At 40.4% G+C, this 20702-nt stretch overlaps 2 protein-coding genes across 3 annotated transcripts in view; one reads left to right on the forward strand and one right to left on the reverse strand.

The window, feature by feature from the left end:
• Positions 1-20702, forward strand: part of LOC131709380 (zinc finger protein 79-like) — a 237825-nt gene that overhangs the window by 118964 nt on the left and 98159 nt on the right. The window lies entirely within an intron of this gene.
• Positions 3646-8908, reverse strand: LOC117970553 (zinc finger protein 501-like). 2 transcript variants are annotated; one of them, XM_059011877.1, is made up of 2 exons: positions 7533-8908; positions 3646-7301 (listed from the first exon to the last, which is right to left on the reverse strand). In XM_059011877.1, exons 1-2 carry the CDS (start codon positions 8827-8829, stop codon positions 7237-7239), a joined length of 1362 nt encoding a protein of 453 aa, XP_058867860.1. In that variant the 5' UTR covers positions 8830-8908; the 3' UTR covers positions 3646-7236. The 2 variants fall into 2 exon arrangements, with proteins under 2 accessions (XP_058867860.1, XP_058867859.1); XM_059011876.1 differs by having other exon boundaries at positions 3646-7310; positions 7533-8894.

Below are 20702 nucleotides of genomic sequence, written 5' to 3' on the forward strand. Positions count from 1 at the left end.
CTTTTTTCACAGCTCGCTCTACTTCTTTCCACTTAGGTGCACAGTCCTCCATTTGGTATTCTGGTGGATTGATAGGTGGGATGTCTGACGGAATTGACATAGGCTCCTGCCTTTTTGAATCTGTATGTGTTTCCTCCAAATATCTCTCCAGCTCAACCTTAGATGCTTTTAGTGTGCCATTCTTCTCACTGGTGAATAACTTCTTTACAAATTTGAATGGGTCTTTATAAAAGTTAGCTCTTGCACGCTCCTTCTTTTTGTAGCGTTTCCGTAGGCGCTCAGCTCTGCGCAATGTTGCAAGCTTATCTTTTATGACCCTTTGTAAGAGATTGAGTCCCTCCTTCTGACTTTGTTCTGTTCTTCTCCATTGGTTCCTCAGCTGTCTCCTTTCTCTAACTAAGCGTTCAATCTCTTGCTGCCGTCTAGACTTTCCAGGAATAGTTTGTACTTTTTCCTTCCTTTTTTCAACTCCAAACCTCTCACTTCCATATGCGTAGATGATGTCCCCAAATTTATCCAGCTTCTTTTCAACTGTTCCACTTAATCTTTCCAATGCAACGCAGAGATCTGTGTTTACTGTGTCCCATGCAGTTTTCTCACAAGCTCTTGGCCATTTAACTCCAGGCTTGTGCCCGTTGAGGTTCTTTTCTCTCTTATGCTGGTTTGTCTGACCTGGTTCACAAGGATCATTAGGTTCATCACTAACTGTGTCCATGCAAGTCCTCCTCACATCTATGACAGGGGTGCTGATATCCTGCGAACTGTGGTTTGCTTCCTGTCGCTGGATTTCATTCGACTGACTTGACTGACTGATATATATATATATATATATATATATATATATATATATATATATATATATATATATATATATATATAAATAATTGTGATAATAGGGCGTAGGCCCTTTAAGAAATGGCTGTCTGGCTTCAAAAACTATGTTCCCCAGAAACCCTGGGGTTAATGAATTTTGGGAGGAGTCTGCTGTGATATAAGGAAGCCAGCAGATCACTCGTGGTGGGTGGCAGTGGGGTATACACCACCAGAGAGATCCTCAGTCTTCTGAAATCACAGTGTGAAAAGGTTTCTAGGTGTCTGAAGAGTTCTAGTTATTTTCACGCTTCGTGAAAAGTAAGTTTCTTGTGTTAGACCAAGTATAATTTATTTGTTGTTTACAGTGCATTAATGGAATTACTGTTTATTGTTGTGAAGACATCGCAGTTTATTTTTAGCTGTAGCAGAGAGTGAGTATAATCTCTGCGTATTAAATAGTGCACAGAGCCCATCTTTGGTTCTGGCGTGGCTGTCGCATTTGATACAGTTTAGAGTCGGGACAGGTTTAGTTTTGTTATGGTGTGCTGGGAAGGACTCTGCAAACAAAACACCCAGACAGTCAGACAGGCTTTATAAACGTTTATTTTGGGATTGTGTACTGTGTGGAACTGGACAACACAATACACACACAACGGGACAAAGTTTTAGGACTCTGTTTATTGTTTTAATACACACCAGAATTTAGTACTGTTGTTACCACCGTTTCACGATTGCTGCAGCTATCGTATTGTTTCAGCTCACTCCAACTATTTTCATGGAATAGAGTTCAGCATGATTTCAGGAGCTAACGTGTTGTTTCAACGCACTCCAGTTTACTTACCTGAGATACAGTTTGTCACGATAGCAGGAGCTATCATACTGTGTCAACGCACTCCAGTTTACTTACCTGAGATACAGTTTGTCACGATAGCAGGAGCTATCATACTGTGTCAATGCACTCCAGTTTACTTTCCTGGGATACAGTTCTTCTACGATTGCAGCAGCTATTGTACTGTTTCGCCGTGCTCCAGCAGAGGGAGCCAGATCCTGTAAACTTACCTGTGTGCTTGCCATGCTCCAGCAGAGGGAGCCAGATCCTGTAAACTTACCTGTGTGCTCGCCATGCTCCAGCAGAGGGAGCCAGTTCCTGTAAACTTACCTGTGTGCATGCCGTGCCCCAGCAGAGGGAGCCAGTTCCAGCATACTTACCTGTGGGCATACACACAGCGAGCAGCAAGTACACCTCAATAATAACAACTGTGGTGACCATTTTTCTCAAGGTCTAACTCGGAAAGAAAACCACATACAACATCTGGTTCTGTTTATGTCATTGTAACGCTGTCCTTCCTCCTAAGGGGTATCGCACATCTTTCCATAGATGTGCGATAGGATTCAGATCAGGACTCATAGAAGGCCACTTCAGAATACTCCAATGTTTTGTTCTTATCCATTCTTGGGTGCTTTTAGCTGTGTGTTTTGGGTCATTATCCTGTTGGAGGACCCATGACCTGCGACTGAGACAGAGCTTTCTGACAGTGGGCAGTACGTTTCACTCCAGAATGCTTTGATAGTCTTGAGATTTCATTGTGCCCTGCACAGATTCAAGGCACACTGTGCCAGGCGCAGCAAAGCAGCCCCAAAACATAACCAAGCCTCCTCCATGTTTCACTGTAGGTATGGTGTTCTTTTCTTTGAAAGCTTCATTTTTTCATCTGTGAACATAGAGCTGATGTGACTTGCCAAAAAGCTCCAGTTTTGACTCATCTGTCCAAAGGACATTCTTCCAGAAGGATTGTGGCTTGTCAATATGCATTTTAGCAAATTCCAGTCTGGCTTTATGTTTTTCTTTCAAAAGTGGAGTCCTCCTGGGTCTTCTTCCATGGAACCCACTTTCGCTCAAAAAGTGACGGATGGTGCGATCAGAAACTGACGTACCTTCACCTTGGAGTTCAGCTTGTATCTCTTTTGCAGTTATCCTTGGTTCTTTTTCTACCATTCGCACTATCCTTCTGTTCACTCTGGGGTTGATTTTCCTCTTGCGGCCGCGCCCAGGGAGGTTGGCTACAGATCCATGGACCTTAAACTTCTTAATAATATTTGCAACTGTTGTCACAGGAACATCAAGCTGCTTGGAGATGGTCTTGTAGCCTTTACCTTTACCATGCTTGTCTATTATTTTCTTTCTGATCTCCTCAGACAACTCTCTCCTTTGCTTTCTCTGGTCCATGTTTAGTGTGGTGCACACAATGATACCAAACAGCACAGTGACTACTTTTCTCCATTTAAATAGGTTGAATGACTGATTACAAGATTGGAGACATGTGTGATACTAATTAAAGAAACTAATTAGTTTGAAATATCACTATAATCCAATTATTTATTATCTTTTCTAAGGGGTACCAACAAATGTGTCCAGGCCATTTTAGAATATCTTTGTAGAATAAGCAATAATTCATCTATTTTCACAGCTTCTTTGCTTTATTCTATGACATACCAAAGGCATGCAAGTATACATGATAAAATAGCTTTTAATTTCATCACTTTTCAGGAGGAATGAAGCATTATTTCAATGAGCTGTAAGGGTACCAACAAATTTGAGCACGTCTGTATCTCCCCTTTAATGAGATGCCCAGAACGCTCTTGTCTGACTCTGGAAACAGGGTTATCAGTCTAAGTGCACAGGGTGCATTTGTATGTTGGTTTGGATCCACAGTCTGCTGTCAGTGTATTTCAAAAAGGAGTCTTTCATGTGCAGTATGACCCCATGGACACTGGGACAGTTCAGGCTCTTCAAGTCACACCCCAATCCATTAAAAAAAAAACACATCAACATAATTTAAATCTTTTATTTACCTTCATGTAATCAAAGAAACTACACAATTATATCACAAAAGTCTACCAGAAGCCATAATACCAGTACAGCATTTGTTAGATTTCAAAATGTCTAATTTTCAAATCAATAAAAAAGAGTTCTACATATAAGCTTTCTAATCTTGTTATTTTATCCCTGAGTCGTGGGTCTGGCTTGTTCTCAGCTGCGTCCCCAGTGGGTTCAAAGCCCAGCTCAGGACACTGGAAATGCAGCTGAACTCACACACTGAGAACAAGCAGGCAGCAGAGAAGACTGAGCCCACACTCCAGGGCTTACATCATGATACACTAGCAAAGGAATTCCATGATACAGATGCAGCATCTCCCTCTTTGGCAAGCTTGTATTTTTCAATGTCTCCCTTGTGTTTGTTCAGTTCCACTGCAGATCTGTATCTCAGGAATCATTAACAGTTTAAACAATGACAAACCTTTTACATACAGAGGTAATGGAAACACCATAATGTACCCTTTATATACCAGATACTGGAAAACATACAGGAACTCAAAATGTCAATGAAATCCTTTCTAAATCGCAAAGCTTGCCTCAGGACAGGGCTGTCAAACTCAGTTCCTGGAGGGCCGCAGTGTCTTCTGGTTTAGTTCCACCCGAGCTCTCAATCACTTAATTGGTCTAATGATTTGATTAACTGGACACATTTAACACTTCTCTCCAGGTCTCAAAATGTTTCATAGGTTGTGTACCTTGAATCAAGTGCATTTTTTTTAAATCATCAACTGTAAAAGACCTTGAAAAATATGAAATATGTCCAATGAACAAATAATTAGATCAATTATGTTAATTGAGAGTTTAAGTTGGAATGAAAACCAGAAGACCCTGCGTCACTCTAATAATAGCATACTAATAAAAAATAGAAACAAGCAGGCCATATTTTGCCCAAAAGGAATAAGCAGCTAATGGTGATTCCACAAAAGCACCAGCTCTGTTACTGTCAAACAGTCTGAGGCAACTTCATTCTGCAGATTGTTTAGATCAATTATTCAAACTGTATAAACTATGAATGTAGTAATGATGGCAATGTTGCTGCATGTAGGTTCTGCAGATTTGTAACAAAAGTAACATTAGTGAAAATGGTTTGCTTGCTAACCTTTCATGTTTTACAGTATTATATTTATACAGCTCTAATATTGTGGTCTGTCACAATAATTGGATATACAACAATCTACACATTGTATTTCAATCCCATGGCACTGAAGCAGGGCTCCAGTAGACAACAAGCTTGGGGTTTCTCGGTATTTAAACACTCAGCAAAGCAGATTCATTCATTCAAATTCATGCAAAACCAAAACAGCTTTTGCTCCAAAGTTTGCACAACCTAAAATAAAAACAAAAAACACAAGGTTGCTTCAGCGTGTGTCTGCACTGGTGCAAGAGCTTAGAGGCCATACTAGTTAGATGAAGCACACACTGCTGCCACACCCATGAAGATATTCTTAGTTTTGGGTGCTTTTAAACAATTCACTTCTGTATTGTATACTGTACTCACTGACATTGGAACAGTAATGCCATTTATAGCTCAAATTACATTTTAAAAATATCATAAATGTTATTGGCAGCTTTGTTTAACACTAGAACCGCCACAGTAGTCATTTTGACGGTTTTCACTTTTAAAATTTAAATTACTCTGCGTGTGTTAAAGATCCGCGGTTGTCTGTTCTTGACTTTTCCTAAATACATGTATTAAATATACTGATGGCGTTTGAAAGTAAGAATCGCAAAAAATAAAAAACTTATGAGCACTTCTACCTAGAACCGCCAAAAGTAGTCATTTTGACGGCTTGTTTCAATACATGCTTTTTTTGTTAATATAACCTACAGTACGCTATTTTTACATGTATACAAGCCAGTTTGTTATCTGTACCTCCACTAAGCTTACAGCAGTATGTATTTGAATAGGATATTGCTCTTGACGTCTAGATATGCGTTATCCAAATCTCTATTGTAATCATATCAATTCCTTGCTGTCTGGCTGTCTACGTGAGCATATATAGTCTGCTGTCTTATAATATTACTATTACAAGAATTTTTCGAGAAATCTTTATTTTTGCGTTTTGATTTGAGTGCAGCTACAGATATATTTGCCTTGGCATCAGAAATTTGGAACGACTTCATTGAAAACAGCGTTGCCCGTTTCAAGCTAAACATAAAACACTACATGGACAAGCAGCTGTTTCTGACAAAAGCACGGTGTTGCTGCACAAACAAACCTGTCACGTTTGGGATCAAGTTTTGGTTGGCAGCGGACCCTACCCCTACCCCTACCTGTGCAAAGATTATTTCACTGTAATTAGCAAAACAGTTGGTTGCAACAGTAAACAAAGAAGAGCATTTCCACCATCTGCTCAAAACGTAGTACTCAGTGAAAGCAATCACTGGTTTTCTGTTGCTGTATTTTACAATGTACTGGACATGGCAGCCATCAATTCCTTAGTTTTGTACAATGAATGCACCGGGGAAAATATCAGTAGGAGAGACCTCTTATGATGCTAGCCACAGAGCTTTGGCAGAAACATTTCAATCAGAAAACTGCAAAGCGGCAGGGAAACGCAGCTCAATCTGGATACAGTGCACATCAAGAGACACACACAACAGAAAACAATGCCAGGTAACTAAATGCAGTAAAAATAAAACTTCTGATGTCTGTGTCCAGTGTGAAAGAGCAGTATGTGGTAAATGCACAGAACAAGTTGATAAGTGTTACATCTGTGTGGATTGTGCGAATATGGGGGCTACTTTGAAGTACGTTTCCCTGAATGCACATTTCATTTTATTATTGTTTTTCATTTTTTGAAGTCGTGCTATGCAGTAAGCTAATGTGATAATGTAAATAATTACTTCGTTTTCACCATTTTGTATGTACATATAGCAGTTTACACCTGTTTACACAATATCTCCTTTTGAAATGTTTATTATTAGTTTTTCATTTTTTTACGTCATACATTATATGTACTCATTTCGAAAATAAAGCCTTTTATGTTATTTTTGTAAATAATTACTTAGTTTTTACAATTTCGTATGTACATAGAACAGATTACAGCTGTTTACACAACATCTTCTTTTGAAATGTTTATTTTATTATAGTTTTTCATGTTTTTACGTCATGCATTATATGCACTAATTTAAAAAAAGGCCTTTATGTTTATTTTTCATTTAAATACAATGTTTCTGCTATGCAAATGTTAGATATGATGTTCATAAATAAAACTTTTGAGTTGTGTCTGACAGTTTGTGTTTCATTTTCATATCAAAGCTGTTTAAAATATACCCGTCAAAATGACGACTGCTGGCGGTTCTAGGTAGTAGCATAAACCCGGCGGTTCTCGTGTTAATGTGTTGGGTTCATGTCACACATATAATTGTTCAGAGAAAAAGCTTGGCATATATTTCCAACGTGTCCCTTCTAAGTAGAATGACCCTGTAACTCTGTCCTAAATCCTCACAGCATGAGTGAGATTCATTTCCAATTCAGGGGCAGGAGTGGAGCTGAATCCCAGGGCTGTCCAGTTCATTCTGAAAGAATGGGTCTGTCTCCTTCAGTTTGACAAGCTCCCCTTCTCTGTGTCTCTGGATTCAGACTGGCTCTCACTCTGGGGACCCCCTTCATTCACTAGAGAGAGAGAGAGAGAGAGAGAGAGAGAGAGAGAGAGAGAGAGAGAGAGAGAGAGAGAGAGAGAGAGAGAGAGAGAGAGAGAGCATTAATCAGAGAATCAGACAGCTATCCACACATTCAAACAAGCAGGGTGGAGAGGTGAGGGATTGTGAGGGAGGCTGGCTCCAGTGTTATTTCGCTTGTGTATATGTAGGCTTCCTAACTGACTGAAATTCTTACCACATTCAGTACTGTGATACGGCTTCTCTCCAGTGTGAATTTGCTGGTGTCTTTTAAGGTCTCTAAACCTACTAAAGCGTTCCCCACATTCAGTACAGGGATACAGCTTCTCTCCAGAGTGAATTCGCTGATGTGCTTTTAGGTCTCCTGACTGACGGAAGCTCTTCCCGCATGCAGTACAGTAATATGGCTTCTCTCCAGTGTGAATTCGCTGGTGTCTTTTTAGGACTCCTAACTGATTGAAGCTCTGCCCACATTCATTACAGTGATATGGCTTCTCTCCAGTATGAATTCGCTGGTGAGATTTTAGGTGTCCCAATTCACTGAAGCTCTTTCCACATTCAGTACAGCGACAAGGCTTTTCTCCAGTGTGAATTCGCTGGTGTCTTTTTAGGCTTCCAATCTGTCTGAAGCTCTCCCCACAGTCAGTACAGTGATATGGCTTCTCTCCAGTGTGAATTCGCTGGTGTCTTTTTAGGTCACCTAACTGAACGAAGCTCTTCCCACATTCAGTACAGTGATTCGGCTTCTCTCCAGTGTGAATTCGCTGGTGTGTTTTTAGGCTTCCTGACACAGTGAAGCTCACCCCACATTCAAAACAGTGATATGGCTTCTCTCCAGTGTGAATTCGCTGGTGTGTTTTTAGGGTTCCTGACTGACTGAAGCTCTTCCCATATCCACTACATTGATGTGATATCTTTGGCCGGGATATGTTTTCTGAACCTTTAAGCAACAAGCCAATAGGCTCCTCTTCAATGTAGAGAGGATCCAGTTCAGTCTCTTCTTTCATGTGGACAGGCTCCAGTTCAGTCTCTTCTTTAATGTGGACAGGCTCCAGTTCAGTCTCTTCTTTAATGTGGACAGGCTCCAGTTCAGTCTCTTCTTCTTTAATGTGGACAGGCTCCAGTTCAGTCTCTTCTTCTTTAATGTGGACATGCTCTAGTTCAGTCTCTTCTTCTTTAATGTGGACAGGCTCTAGTTCAGTCTCTTCTTCTTTAGTGTGGACAGGCTCTAGTTCAGTCTCTTCTTCTTTAGTGTGGACAGGCTCTAGTTCAGTCTCTTCTTTAGTGTGGACAGGCTCTAGTTCAGTCCCTTCTTTAATGTGGACAGGCTCCAGTTCAGTCTCTTCCTCTTTAATGTGGACAGGCTCTAGTTCAGTCTCTTCTTCTTTAGTGTGGACAGGCTCTAGTTCAGTCCCTTCTTTAATGTGGACGGGCTCCAGTTCAGGCATCTCCTGTTTAATGCAGTTAGGTACCAATTCCTGAACCACCTCCTGTTTAATGTAAACAGACTCCATATTTGTTCTTTGGCTTTCACCAAGATAGGGCAGTCCTGAAAACAGAAATGAAATGAAGTATTACGATCAGTTCTCTATTGGTGTTTTTACACTTAACTCAGATCTGAACTGGCTTAGGTTTGATCAGATTCAAAGATTCTTCTCATTTGAGCCCCCGTTTACGCTTGAGCACAGACCTAGGCTGGCTGTGGCCCCGTATGCATGCGCATACCCACTGAACTGCAGAGTGTGCCCAATAACATCATATCGACCAGCCCTTGCTGAAGACATTACCCCTGCCTGAACACAGAGGCAGAAGTGTTTAACCCTTTGCGGTCCATTTATTCAGTGTGTCTCAGGCGTGTCAGGTCCAATTTATTTTCACACACGCAGTTTATTTTAGACGCGCTGCTTAAAAGTATTTTTTCACAGTAAAACGGGTTTAAAAGGCACTGCATATCAACAGGACACTCAGTACTGCATCTCCAGCACCGCCCCACCCCGTGTTTGCTTTATTTTCCACATACCTCTTCATAGTCATGCCTACTGATAAAATTCCTCATATCACCAAATTCCTCAATAATGCGATCCAAGTCATTATTTTATTATTATAAGATCTCAAAAAGCTCTGCAAATGTCAGTGATATTCTTTGAGCGCTGGATGTTATCTCTGTGGTGCCGGGGCTATGTGTACTGCTCAGATCTGCCCCTTTTTCTCGGCTTCTATCGGTCTCACTCAGCCATTGAATGGTTTTCTCTGCTTTTTCCAGAGAAAAAACGACTATAGACCTGTGCTTTACGTCTTTTTTTTTAAATAAATTTAGTCGTTGCCAATTATTTTTATTATTAATTTGGAATGGCCAATTATTTTATTATGCTCAGCTAACCGCTACCACCCCTGCACTGACGCGGGAGGGAGGCACCATCTCCTGCTGCTTTTAACCCTTCCGCTCCGGTGAACATTCTACCTGTCTGAGGTCTGACTGACAGAACGTGACTTTCAGCTTGTGTATCAGGATCATTTTCACCAAATTGTTTGACGGGTGCGTACTACCGAAACCTAAGATACTGAAATGCTGCACCTCATAATAAAAGGTATTTCTAATGGCCTGGGGCTTTACTGACATGCATTTTGATTGGACAGTCATCTCTGATGTTTATCCTATGAATATTTCACTACAGTTAATATTTTGTCGATTTATCTTTGGGTTTATAAACATTTTGGATGATTTAGTATGATTTCTGGTAAGCTTGTACTTGTGATCACCGAATCTCCTGACAGACAAAAAAAGAAAAAAACAACAACTCACTCATCTAGCTTTCTGTCTATCGAACTTTACTTTTGTTTGGAGCCTTTGGGGATGTCAGTCATTTGGTAAGCAACCAATGGTTGTTTAAAAGGCTTAAAATGGGCGTCTACCATCACCATGACATCATCGTTCATATATGAATGATTTCTAGAGGCTCTTTTTTGGCACCAGTTAGGAGTAAATAGATTGTTTTCCAAATGGTTTCATGTGGGTACATCCAGCATTAACACTTTTGAAAATCCGGTATTGCACCGAATATAGCCTTGCAGCTAAATAACATTTCTCAAGAACAGGCAAGGATAGCCCTCCTAGTTTAGAGAGCGAGAGTCTCCTTTTCTTTATTCTAGGCTGGGAACCTTCCGTAGAAAATCTACTCCGAGGGATTGGCAGCATTTCCAGTTCAGCATCTTCTACTATTAATTATTATACCGATTATTGGTAACCTAAAACTTCTTCACATAATATAATGATTTACATGCAAATAAACATTTTCCCATCCAACAATATGATTTTTCAAGCAGGAAGGTCATTTATTTGTAAGTTCCCGAGCAATACAATGTATTATTATATCATGATTTTAACGTCCATGTAACTGCTGTCAGCTACTTTTGTACACGTCCAACTACTGAAACTTACAGAAATATTACAATAGCGCTTTCACCCTTTGCAGGAAATGAAATCAATGTGAGCACATTTTCAGAACTCAGTAACACACTTATATGTAGACATTATTCTTGATAATGTTTCTTTGTAATGGCTTATCCCACAAGGTTGAAATGAAATGTTGGGGTTATTTACAAAAAGATACACAAACTATAGAACACAGTAAAACATCTCAATCCAAACGCCTAGAGGAGCAGCATCTTCGAAAATAGGAACAATTTATTAAATACCAGCAACAAAGTTAGTTCTGCCTGCTGCAGGCGTGTTTTGCAGAATGCTTTGATTCAGATCGGCAGGCAGAGTTCTGCAGTGACAGTACCGTGCTGGGAAATTATTAATATTATTATTTATTTCTTAGCAGACGCCCTTATCCAGGGCGACTTACAGTTGTTACAAGATATCACATTATTTTTACATACAATTACCCATTTATACAGTTGGGTTTTTTACTGGAGCAATCTAGGTAAAGTACCTTGCTCAAGGGTACAGCAGCAGTGTCCCCAACTGGGGATTGAACCCACGACCCTCCGGACAAGAGTCCAGAGCCCCTAACCACTACTCCACACTGCCGCCCAATTTATTGATGCTCAGATTTGCGATGTTTAACTGTATGTGAATACTAGTCTAGTTTACTTTGACCCAGTTAATCCAACATTTTTCATTTGTCAAAATTGAAGTATGACAGATTTGAGATATTAATGTTACTTGCAAATACATCACTGCAAAACACGTTTGTTTAAGATAAACAAGGATGCACTCTTTAAACAAAAGCTGTTTAGTGTCTAAACACAAGAACCATGATAATATTAACAATCAGGGGGTCATAACAGAAAACTGCTACTGATGTTAAAGGGTACATAAGGACCTTTTTATTTTATTGTGTTTCATGTTCCCATGTGTTGTTACAACTGTTTACATAAGGTGTGTGTATGTATCCGCATGGACCTCTCAGAACTACATTTCCCATCATGCTCCTGCTCACTGGTAAATCTATCTCAGTTACATATGTGAGCAGGAGGATGGTGGGAAATGTAGTTCTGAAAGGTCCATGTGAGTACATGGGAAGCTATCTTGAGGCAGGGAATGCAATTTAAAAGTTTAAAAAAGTGGTCAAAATGTAAAAAATAAATAAAGTAAAAAGGTCCTTATGTACCCTTTAAGCAGGACATGCAAAGTGAAATTCATGCAGTTTAATGTTAATATGAAAATGCACAAAAAATCTCAACTTATGTTGTTTCACTTAACTTTGTTAATTCTTTGCCACATCTGTTAAGGTATTTTCTGCATGCCATCAAGATTACAATTATTGCAGATGTGTTATTTTTAGTAGGACACTCGTCTCTTTCTTCTTTTTTCCACTCTACTACAAAAATTACTTTATTTACAGCAGACATTTTATGGCAAAAAAATCAGCGTTGATAAGAATGTACTGACAGTCATGAAGTGCCGCAGTAATGCTGCTGCTATATTTTAGTCCCAGTGGTTTCACTCCTTACAGCTGCCTGCCTATATTATTATTATTTATTATTATTTATTTCTTAGCAGACGCCCTTATCCAGGGCGACTTACAATTGTTACAAGATATCACATTATTTTTACATACAATTACCCATTTATACAGTTGGGTTTTTACTGGAGCAATCTAGGTGAAGTTCCTTGCTCAAGGACAGCACCTGTAGAACTCCTCCGGTCAAGAGTCCAGAGCCCTAACCACTACTCCACACTGCTGCCCCTATAGCATAAAACAAGGCAGGCGGAAAGTTTATCAATGAAGATGCACCCTCAAAATGAGACTGAGCCAGCTGTAAGGTGGAGAAAGGGGAGATGATGGGAGAATGAAGCGAGATGATAGTGTAACTAATGAAAGTAAAATAGCTGTAAAATAGGACTTGCCACTTTCACCAGCTCACACTGCTTATTCGGGAAATAAAAATAAATCAATCACCTACTGTGACAGGATGGCGTGTGTGATGACGTCAGGCCAGAAGCAGGTAGGATGCTTCTGCCAACACAGGTCAGCCGGGCAAATGCCTTCACTGATCCTGTATATGTTTGTTTTTTTAATTCTCTCTCGCTCCTCTCGCCCTCGTTCCTCCTCTGAACATCCAACCCCCTCTGAGCCAAGAGTGGGTCTTTTATATTCGTGGCTGGAGCCTTAATTACCTATTAATAAATTACCTTATGAAGGCTCCAGCCACATTCCCATGAGAGTTATAGGGAAGGGGTTTTAACCCCATCCCCACGACTACAGATTACAAGACCGGCTCTCTCGCCGGGCTCAAACAGCAAATAATAAAAGACAACTACAACAGCAGTCATTACATTCTTATTGTAAGCACACAGTGCTTAAAAATGCAGCACAGCTTCAACTGTTCACTTCATCAAAACAAAAAGATGTCATGAAAATATCTGCTTACATAATTCAGTCAAACTTGAATTAGCTACTAAACAAGAAGGCACCGTAATCAATTACAGCTTCAAAATGCCTCCGAATACACCCGCACCCAATGAGATTGAGCAAGATACACGATTACAAATAACAATAATAATAATTTTAAACCTTCAATGTTATTTAGGATTCAACCTATTTAAAAAAAAAATAAAAAATAAGCATCAGAATAATATTCAACTCGCATTTCATCGTTGGATTTAATGTAGCATCAAGTCTGTTCTGCTGCACACAACTCGCTATCCTATTGTTGCCTTCAAATATTAAAAAAAAAAATCCAAAACACCACTCTTTTAAGATTCATATACTGCAGGATGATCAAACGTTACACAGCACTGGGAAAATGAGTGTGTCAGTGTTATTGCATTAATAACCAAACATTAAATTCTGTGCTAGAAGAAATTCAATCATGTCTGCCGATAGCCAATTGTGTTTTTTTCCTTATATCGGTGCCATGCCTGTAGGCTACCAATTATCAGAGCACCCCTATTATTAACTAAAAACACGTAAACTGGAACAGAAATAAAAAAAAATTCTTGAAGTGCGTCCTGAATTATTATAATAACGCGATGCAAAATGCAAAGTAAAATCCAAGTGCTTTGAATGAAATGACTGAACTAACATGATGTAACTGCAGTTTAAAGGTACCTGTATTTGGGCGATCTTAAATCAATGAAAATTACAGAACATTTCAAAGTAACCCTTGCGTGTAGTGTACACATGCTTTCAGCACATGTACACTACACATGCTAAGGAGGAGTGTTAACATGAACAGAAAAATGTAAGATCAGCAGATGACAGAAAACACTTTAATCCCCATTAAAATGAGCGACCAAGGAAAAACTCTACCAAGGAAATGTTATGGATGTGACATTTGGTTTTATTTAAACACCATTATTTTGAATCACTGTAAAATATTTTAGTTTATCCCAAGAAAAAATAATATTAGTAACTTGGTATTACATTCCCATAGAGTCAAAATGTGACATATTTACAAATGTGTGACTAAAACATGTATCCTACCATTGATACCTAAAATGAAGGGAAGTCAGACTTCAGAATGTGTTTTTTTTTTAAGTAACTTTAAATGTCTGTAAAGTGAAGAAAAGGCACAAACTGAACAACAACAATACCGCATGCACATATATACACCCTTTAGTAAAAATACAGGAAGATACGTTTTGGATAAATGCAGCTTGTTGTTTTCATGGCCATGGCCACTTTATCCTGGAATTGCCCTTCTACTATTGGTTGTAGTATTAATTTTGTTACAAGCAAGTCGCTACATAGAAAAACATGGCCGTCATGAGCCAATCAAATTTCAGCTATGGCCAATTTGCACATATTGCAGTATTGATTTAAGGTACAATGTTGTAGACTCGTCAATCTTCATAGAGTGGCGGTAGAGGCCTTTGGGTAATTGTGTCAGAGAGAAAACAAAGTCATAGGTCACATGGTTTGGCAGCCATATTGGATCTTTCGTGAATATTGGCCAATTTAACAAAATCTTCTCCAAAACCTCTTATGGTACAGATGTGAAACTTGGGGCACATACTACACTTATGGCCTATATTTAGATTTGTTCAACACAAGTCGATTGGTCACATGGTCTGGCAGCCATATTGGATTTGTCAGAAATATTCAAACGACTTTTTCCCTGAGGTTGTCTATCAAGGTTGTGCAAAGCAACTCGCTACATTAAAAAAAAAACATGGCTGCTGTGAGCCAATCAAATTTCAGCTATGGTCAAATTGCACATATTTGCACATATTACCTTGCAAAATCTCAAATGCAAAACTTGCAACACACACAAGAACCCAACATGCTCCATCAAAAAATGTATTTGACTGTGACCTTTGACCTCTCCATAAGGTCAAATGAAAAACTAGCCTATAACTCCTTAGAAGGCGCAGATAGGGTCATGGTTATTATGGAACACATAAAAACCCACATATGCTCTATCAAAAACATCTCTGACTGACATTTGACCTCTCCTTAAGGTCAAATGCAAAGATGGCTTATAACTGTTTAGAAAGTGCAGGTAGGGTCATGGTTACTATGAAACACAGATAGGAACAAGAATGCCTTTGAAGCCCTCAAGTTGCTTGTAACTTCTAGTTTATAGACATTTCAATTTCAGTTGCTGTTTTGTAATTTGGTGTTATTCCCCCCAAAACACCAACGCTAAAAATGAACACACAATAGGTAGTGTGAACTGGTATAGTCCACGTAAGTATGAGATGTGTACGTAGTGCCTGTTTTGGTGCAGAAGAACGTGACAGAGACCCAGGTCCAAGGAGATTTCGGTTTTAATGATTTTTCTTTTCCTCTTATATTCCACAAATGAACACACAGAAGTTCCAATTATCAAGACAAATAATAACAAAACTCAAATAAACACAGTCCAGGACTTTCTTTATGGAGCGAGACCCTCAGGTAAGTAATGGCTTGCTGTATCCAAGTTTCTTTGGTGTTGGCTTGGTATTGTGGCTTCTTTCTCTTTTCCAGGTTGTCGCGGACATCCACCAGATGGCGCTGTGGAGTTGTGGTAGTCCCCGTCCTACTCACAGGTTTGTAATCCCGACGGCCCCGGAAGCCTGTTTGCGGTATAGTGCGGCCCCAACACCCGGCCAACCTTTCGTAAAGGTAAGTAATAACACTGCTGTGTAGAATAGAATTAATACAGGTGATAAACAGTGAGCAATGAGCGTTCTCTAACTCTCGCCTCTCTTTTGTTGCAGGTTCCACTGTTCCCCGGACATACAATAAAGTCGTTTTTCATTTAAATCACCCTTTCTGTGTCCCTGCGTAATTTTTTACACCGTTCAACTCTTCCAGCCGGACACAGTTCTCCTGGGTTAATCACTTGCCCAGTTCGTGGGCTTTTGATACAGTCTTTAAGCACTCTGTTTGCATACACACAAGTCCCATACTTCAGTAGCTCCCAGCATATCAACAGTACAACACAGCGTACTCACTCTACAGCAATCCGTGTTCTCTGCGTTGCTCCGATGCAGGGAAGCCTGTAGTCCGCCGTGTTGTTTTCAAGGTAAAACCACCGTGCACTGTCCCGCTGTAGAAATAATGGTTGTCTCCGACTGGTGACAATGGTAGTCCGCAAGGTTGCTTCAATGTAATGCCCCACTACGCTGTACCGTTTTAGAAACAAGTGCTAAAATTGTATTCCCTTGGGTTACCACTGGTTAATATCCCAATCTCGCTCCCAATGCAGCTGCCACTTTCGTCTTGGTTAGGTACTCTCCCGTCCCACGGCTCGTGTGTGCACCTGTTCTCCCTCCCCCTCTAGCTGATTCCCGCAGCTTTTTAAAGCTACCGCTGTTACCCGTCATGCAAGGTGTGTTTGCCCCGTTGTTGGGAATTGTAGTTCCTGGTCGTTCTGTGTCTCTAACCCCTTTGACACTCTTAATCTCACAGTAGATAATTATTAGTTTTGCTCAAATTCTTACATGAAAAAAAACTGAGCCAGTAGCTCTGCCATGGTTCAAGCAGCAGCTCCCTGTGTTATGAAACGAGTAGGAGAGATAACATAATAGTGAACGAAACACAATCTTGAGACGCAGATCCATTTGTTTTCGTTTATTTGTGAGTAATACATTCTCACTACCTTATCTGTTTTTTAACTAGTAAACGTGTGCTTTCATGAAAGGGGTTAGAATGTGTGTGCTTAAAAACAGCACAGCTTTTCTCCCTCTGAATCGAGTGTCCTGCAATACACCATAACAAAAGTGAAAATCCTTTGCAACTGTAAATTTCCAGAACTGTGAAGCTATATAAAAGCCTCTCAAATGTAAACATGTACCATTGTGTACCTCCAGCTGTTCATCATTGTGATGCAGAGCACTCTCCATTGTGTACCTCCAGCTGTTCATCATTGTGATGCAGAGCACTCTCCATTGTGTACCTCCAGCTGTTCATCATTGTGATGCAGAGCACTCTCCATTGCCTGGCCAAGTTTATTTCGAGTTTCTTTTCTTCCCAAAGCCGCGCTGTTTGTACAGGGTTTGTAACAGCGGTTAGTAAACTACACTGTAGTCCGAACAACCCATTTGACCACTATCGTTATTAAACTCCAGCCATGAGTAAGTCTTCAGCCAGTTTGCCTGAAAACCTAATAGTCTAATCTGATCTATGTGTTAGCCAGTGGTGTGTGACTGAGTTTGGTAAAAATACCTGGACTATTTTTTTTTTTTTTTTTTTTACCAAAAGTACCTGTCGTATTTTTTCAATCAGGAAAGTTTGTTTTAAATTGGATTTTTATACCATTTTATTTTTACAATGGACAGAAAACATTGATTTGTGTTTGTTTCAATTAACAATTCATCAACATAAAAGGCTCTCTGTATTTATTTGTTGGTGTTTTATGAAGGAGTATGAAATCGCCTTGGTGCCTTGGGATGGACTGATATTTTGCCTTTTTAACCCCTAAAATTGCCTTGGTCCCCTGAATCTTCACCCCCCAACGAAGGCAACATTGCCTTAACTTCATGCCCTGCCTGTATCAAAATAAAAATATGTGCTTACCATACAAACGTGTTTCTTTCAGGTAGCAATATTAAAAACCCTGTGTGACGCTCCACAGCACGAGTTTGGAACTGAGGTCCCCTCAATGTTTTAAATGATACCAGCAGAATAAAACTAGTAAAGGCAAGAACGATACACTAAATTGAAAGTATATTTTAAAATGATTTCAAACATATTAAAAAGGATAGGAAGCCAGTTTCCCATGCGTGTTCAGGTAAGTGTAAACCAATGGGATCCGCACAGTATTGACGTTTAGGAAAGCGCTCCTGTTACAATCATTACGGTACAATTGAATGCACTCTCCAGTCACTGAAATGATAATTATTTTAAAAATTCCCGATCCCCGCTTCTGATTTCCGATTAGATCTAGGCTCTAACTTCCACACTGTCTCAGGAATAGAAAATAAACATCTACGACAAAAAAAATACCCAGATCGCCAAACACAATATTTACCCGCTTTCAAGCTCAGTTTGTCAGCGCTGAGCCCGCGGCACGGAGACTGCAACTGAGGAGATATGAATAAAAACAAACGCGCTGACACAGACACGCCGCTTCACAAATACAACACACACACACACAAAAACAACGCGCTCCTACCACACTACAACCCGGACCTTTCAAAATAATACAATATAACAGCGCTCTGTAGTTTATAAACACATTGTAGAGCTCCATGCAGACTCTCTCACCTCCTCTCTGCTCTCCCTCAGTGTCTGAACGGATAAAACAACGCGCTCCTACCACACTACAACCCGGACCTTTCAAAATAATACAATATAACAGCGCTCTGTAGTTTATAAACACATTGTAGAGCTCCATGCAGACTCTCTCACCTCCTCTCTGCTCTCCCTCAGTGTCTGAACGGATAAAACAACGCGCTCCTACCACACTACAACCCGGACCTTTCAAAATAATACAATATAACAGCGCTCTGTAGTTTATAAACACATTGTAGAGCTCCATGCAGACTCTCTCACCTCCTCTCTGCTCTCCCTCAGTGTCTGAACGGATAAAACAACGCGCTCCTACCACACTACAACCCGGACCTTTCAAAATAATACAATATAACAGCGCTCTGTAGTTTATAAACACATTGTAGAGCTCCATGCAGACTCTCTCACCTCCTCTCTGCTCTCCCTCAGTGTCTGAACGGATAAAACAACGCGCTCCTACCACACTACAACCCGGACCTTTCAAAATAATACAATATAACAGCGCTCTGTAGTTTATAAACACATTGTAGAGCTCCATGCAGACTCTCTCACCTCCTCTCTGCTCTCCCTCAGTGTCTGAACGGGTAAAACAACGCGCTCCTACCACACTACAACCCGGACCTTTCAAAATAATACAATATAACAGCGCTCTGTAGTTTATAAACACATTGTAGAGCTCCATGCAGACTCTCTCACCTCCTCTCTGCTCTCCCTCAGTGTCTGAACGGATAAAACAACGCGCTCCTACCACACTACAACCCGGACCTTTCAAAATAATACAATATAACAGCGCTCTGTAGTTTATAAACACATTGTAGAGCTCCATGCAGACTCTCTCACCTCCTCTCTGCTCTCCCTCAGTGTCTGAACGGGTCTGTCTCCCACAGGACGAGGAATATACCAATCACAAAATACAAACCGATCAGCGCGGTCTGACAATTCATCTAATTGGACCGCAAATATAATTGTCATATCGGAGACCTTTTAATTAAAAATAAACCACACTTTCAATTGTAACACCGTAAACGAGCCGAGCTGTTTGTAGCTCTAGTTTTTCCAGTGAATACAATTTTAATTCAGGTAACCCCCTCCACCATGCCGGAGTTGGTACAGCCTTTTATCACCCGGGACGCTGTGTCTGGAGGCAGCAGCGCCGATGCAGAGAGTTTTTTGCAGATATTTACTCTGTGTTTTGTACCGATATTGTTATTTCCCGTCCTTTTCTTCAGAACAAGATGTTCAAACACTAACGCGATACCCCTGATAATGTTTTTTAGAAGTGTATCAGGTTAATTCAAGTTGAGCGCCGTTGTCACAAACAGATCCACAATGGCGCAGGCATGCTCGCAGTTTCATAGCTTTCTCTTCGCTAGTCTTGCAGGTTCAGGGCGTGTGAACTTGTTTTTGGTAAATACAGCACAGGGTCGCAGAAAGGTCATTCTTTACGAGTAAACTTCCAGTCAGTAACCTCTGCTATTTCTACCCCATGCTTTTATTTCGTTTCTCTTAAACTGTATTCTTGTCTCCTATTCTTTATCCAGGACAGTATTCCTCCCTGCTGTCCAGCGGCACAGATTTAGAATCTTCCTCAGACTGCGCTGCGAACTAAACCAGGCAACAGAGCCGCGTCCACAGCAGCAGAAGAGTCACCAGCAATGAGACACGCCAAGGAGTGCGCTGCTCTGTGAGACTCGAGGGGACGCGTTATCAAAGCGCTTCCTCCAGCCTTTAATTAACTGCTATTGATTTTAAAAAGGACAAAACACCATGTTAATGTTACAACATGAAAAACTAAACACACTGAGAGTGCTGAAGAGGGCTTGAAATACAGTGTATCACTCAGCTGTGTGGTTCTAGTTTTGTAAAATGAACAGGTGGTTTACCTCTTTAAAATAAATAGGAGATAATTAAAGACTGGCTTAAAAGCTTTGAAAAGATGTCCATTACAAAATCCAGATTCATTTTGTCTGGATTAAAAATTTTGAAAGACCGGCCCCTGGAGATCGCTGGTTCGAATCCAGGCTATGTTATATGCAACCGTGGCCGGGAGTCGCGAGAGGGTGGCGCACAATTAGCTGAGCGCCGTCTGGGTTGGGAGGGCTTAGTTCGGCAGGGTAATCCTTGTCTCACCGCGCATCAGCAACTCCTGTGGCGGCCGGACGCCTGCGAGTTGTCTGTGAGTTGCTGGCAGATTCATAAACCTTTATATACTTACA

The sequence above is a fragment of the Acipenser ruthenus genome, chromosome 43 (genome assembly GCF_902713425.1).
Source record: "Acipenser ruthenus chromosome 43, fAciRut3.2 maternal haplotype, whole genome shotgun sequence".
NCBI lineage: Eukaryota > Metazoa > Chordata > Actinopteri > Acipenseriformes > Acipenseridae > Acipenser > Acipenser ruthenus.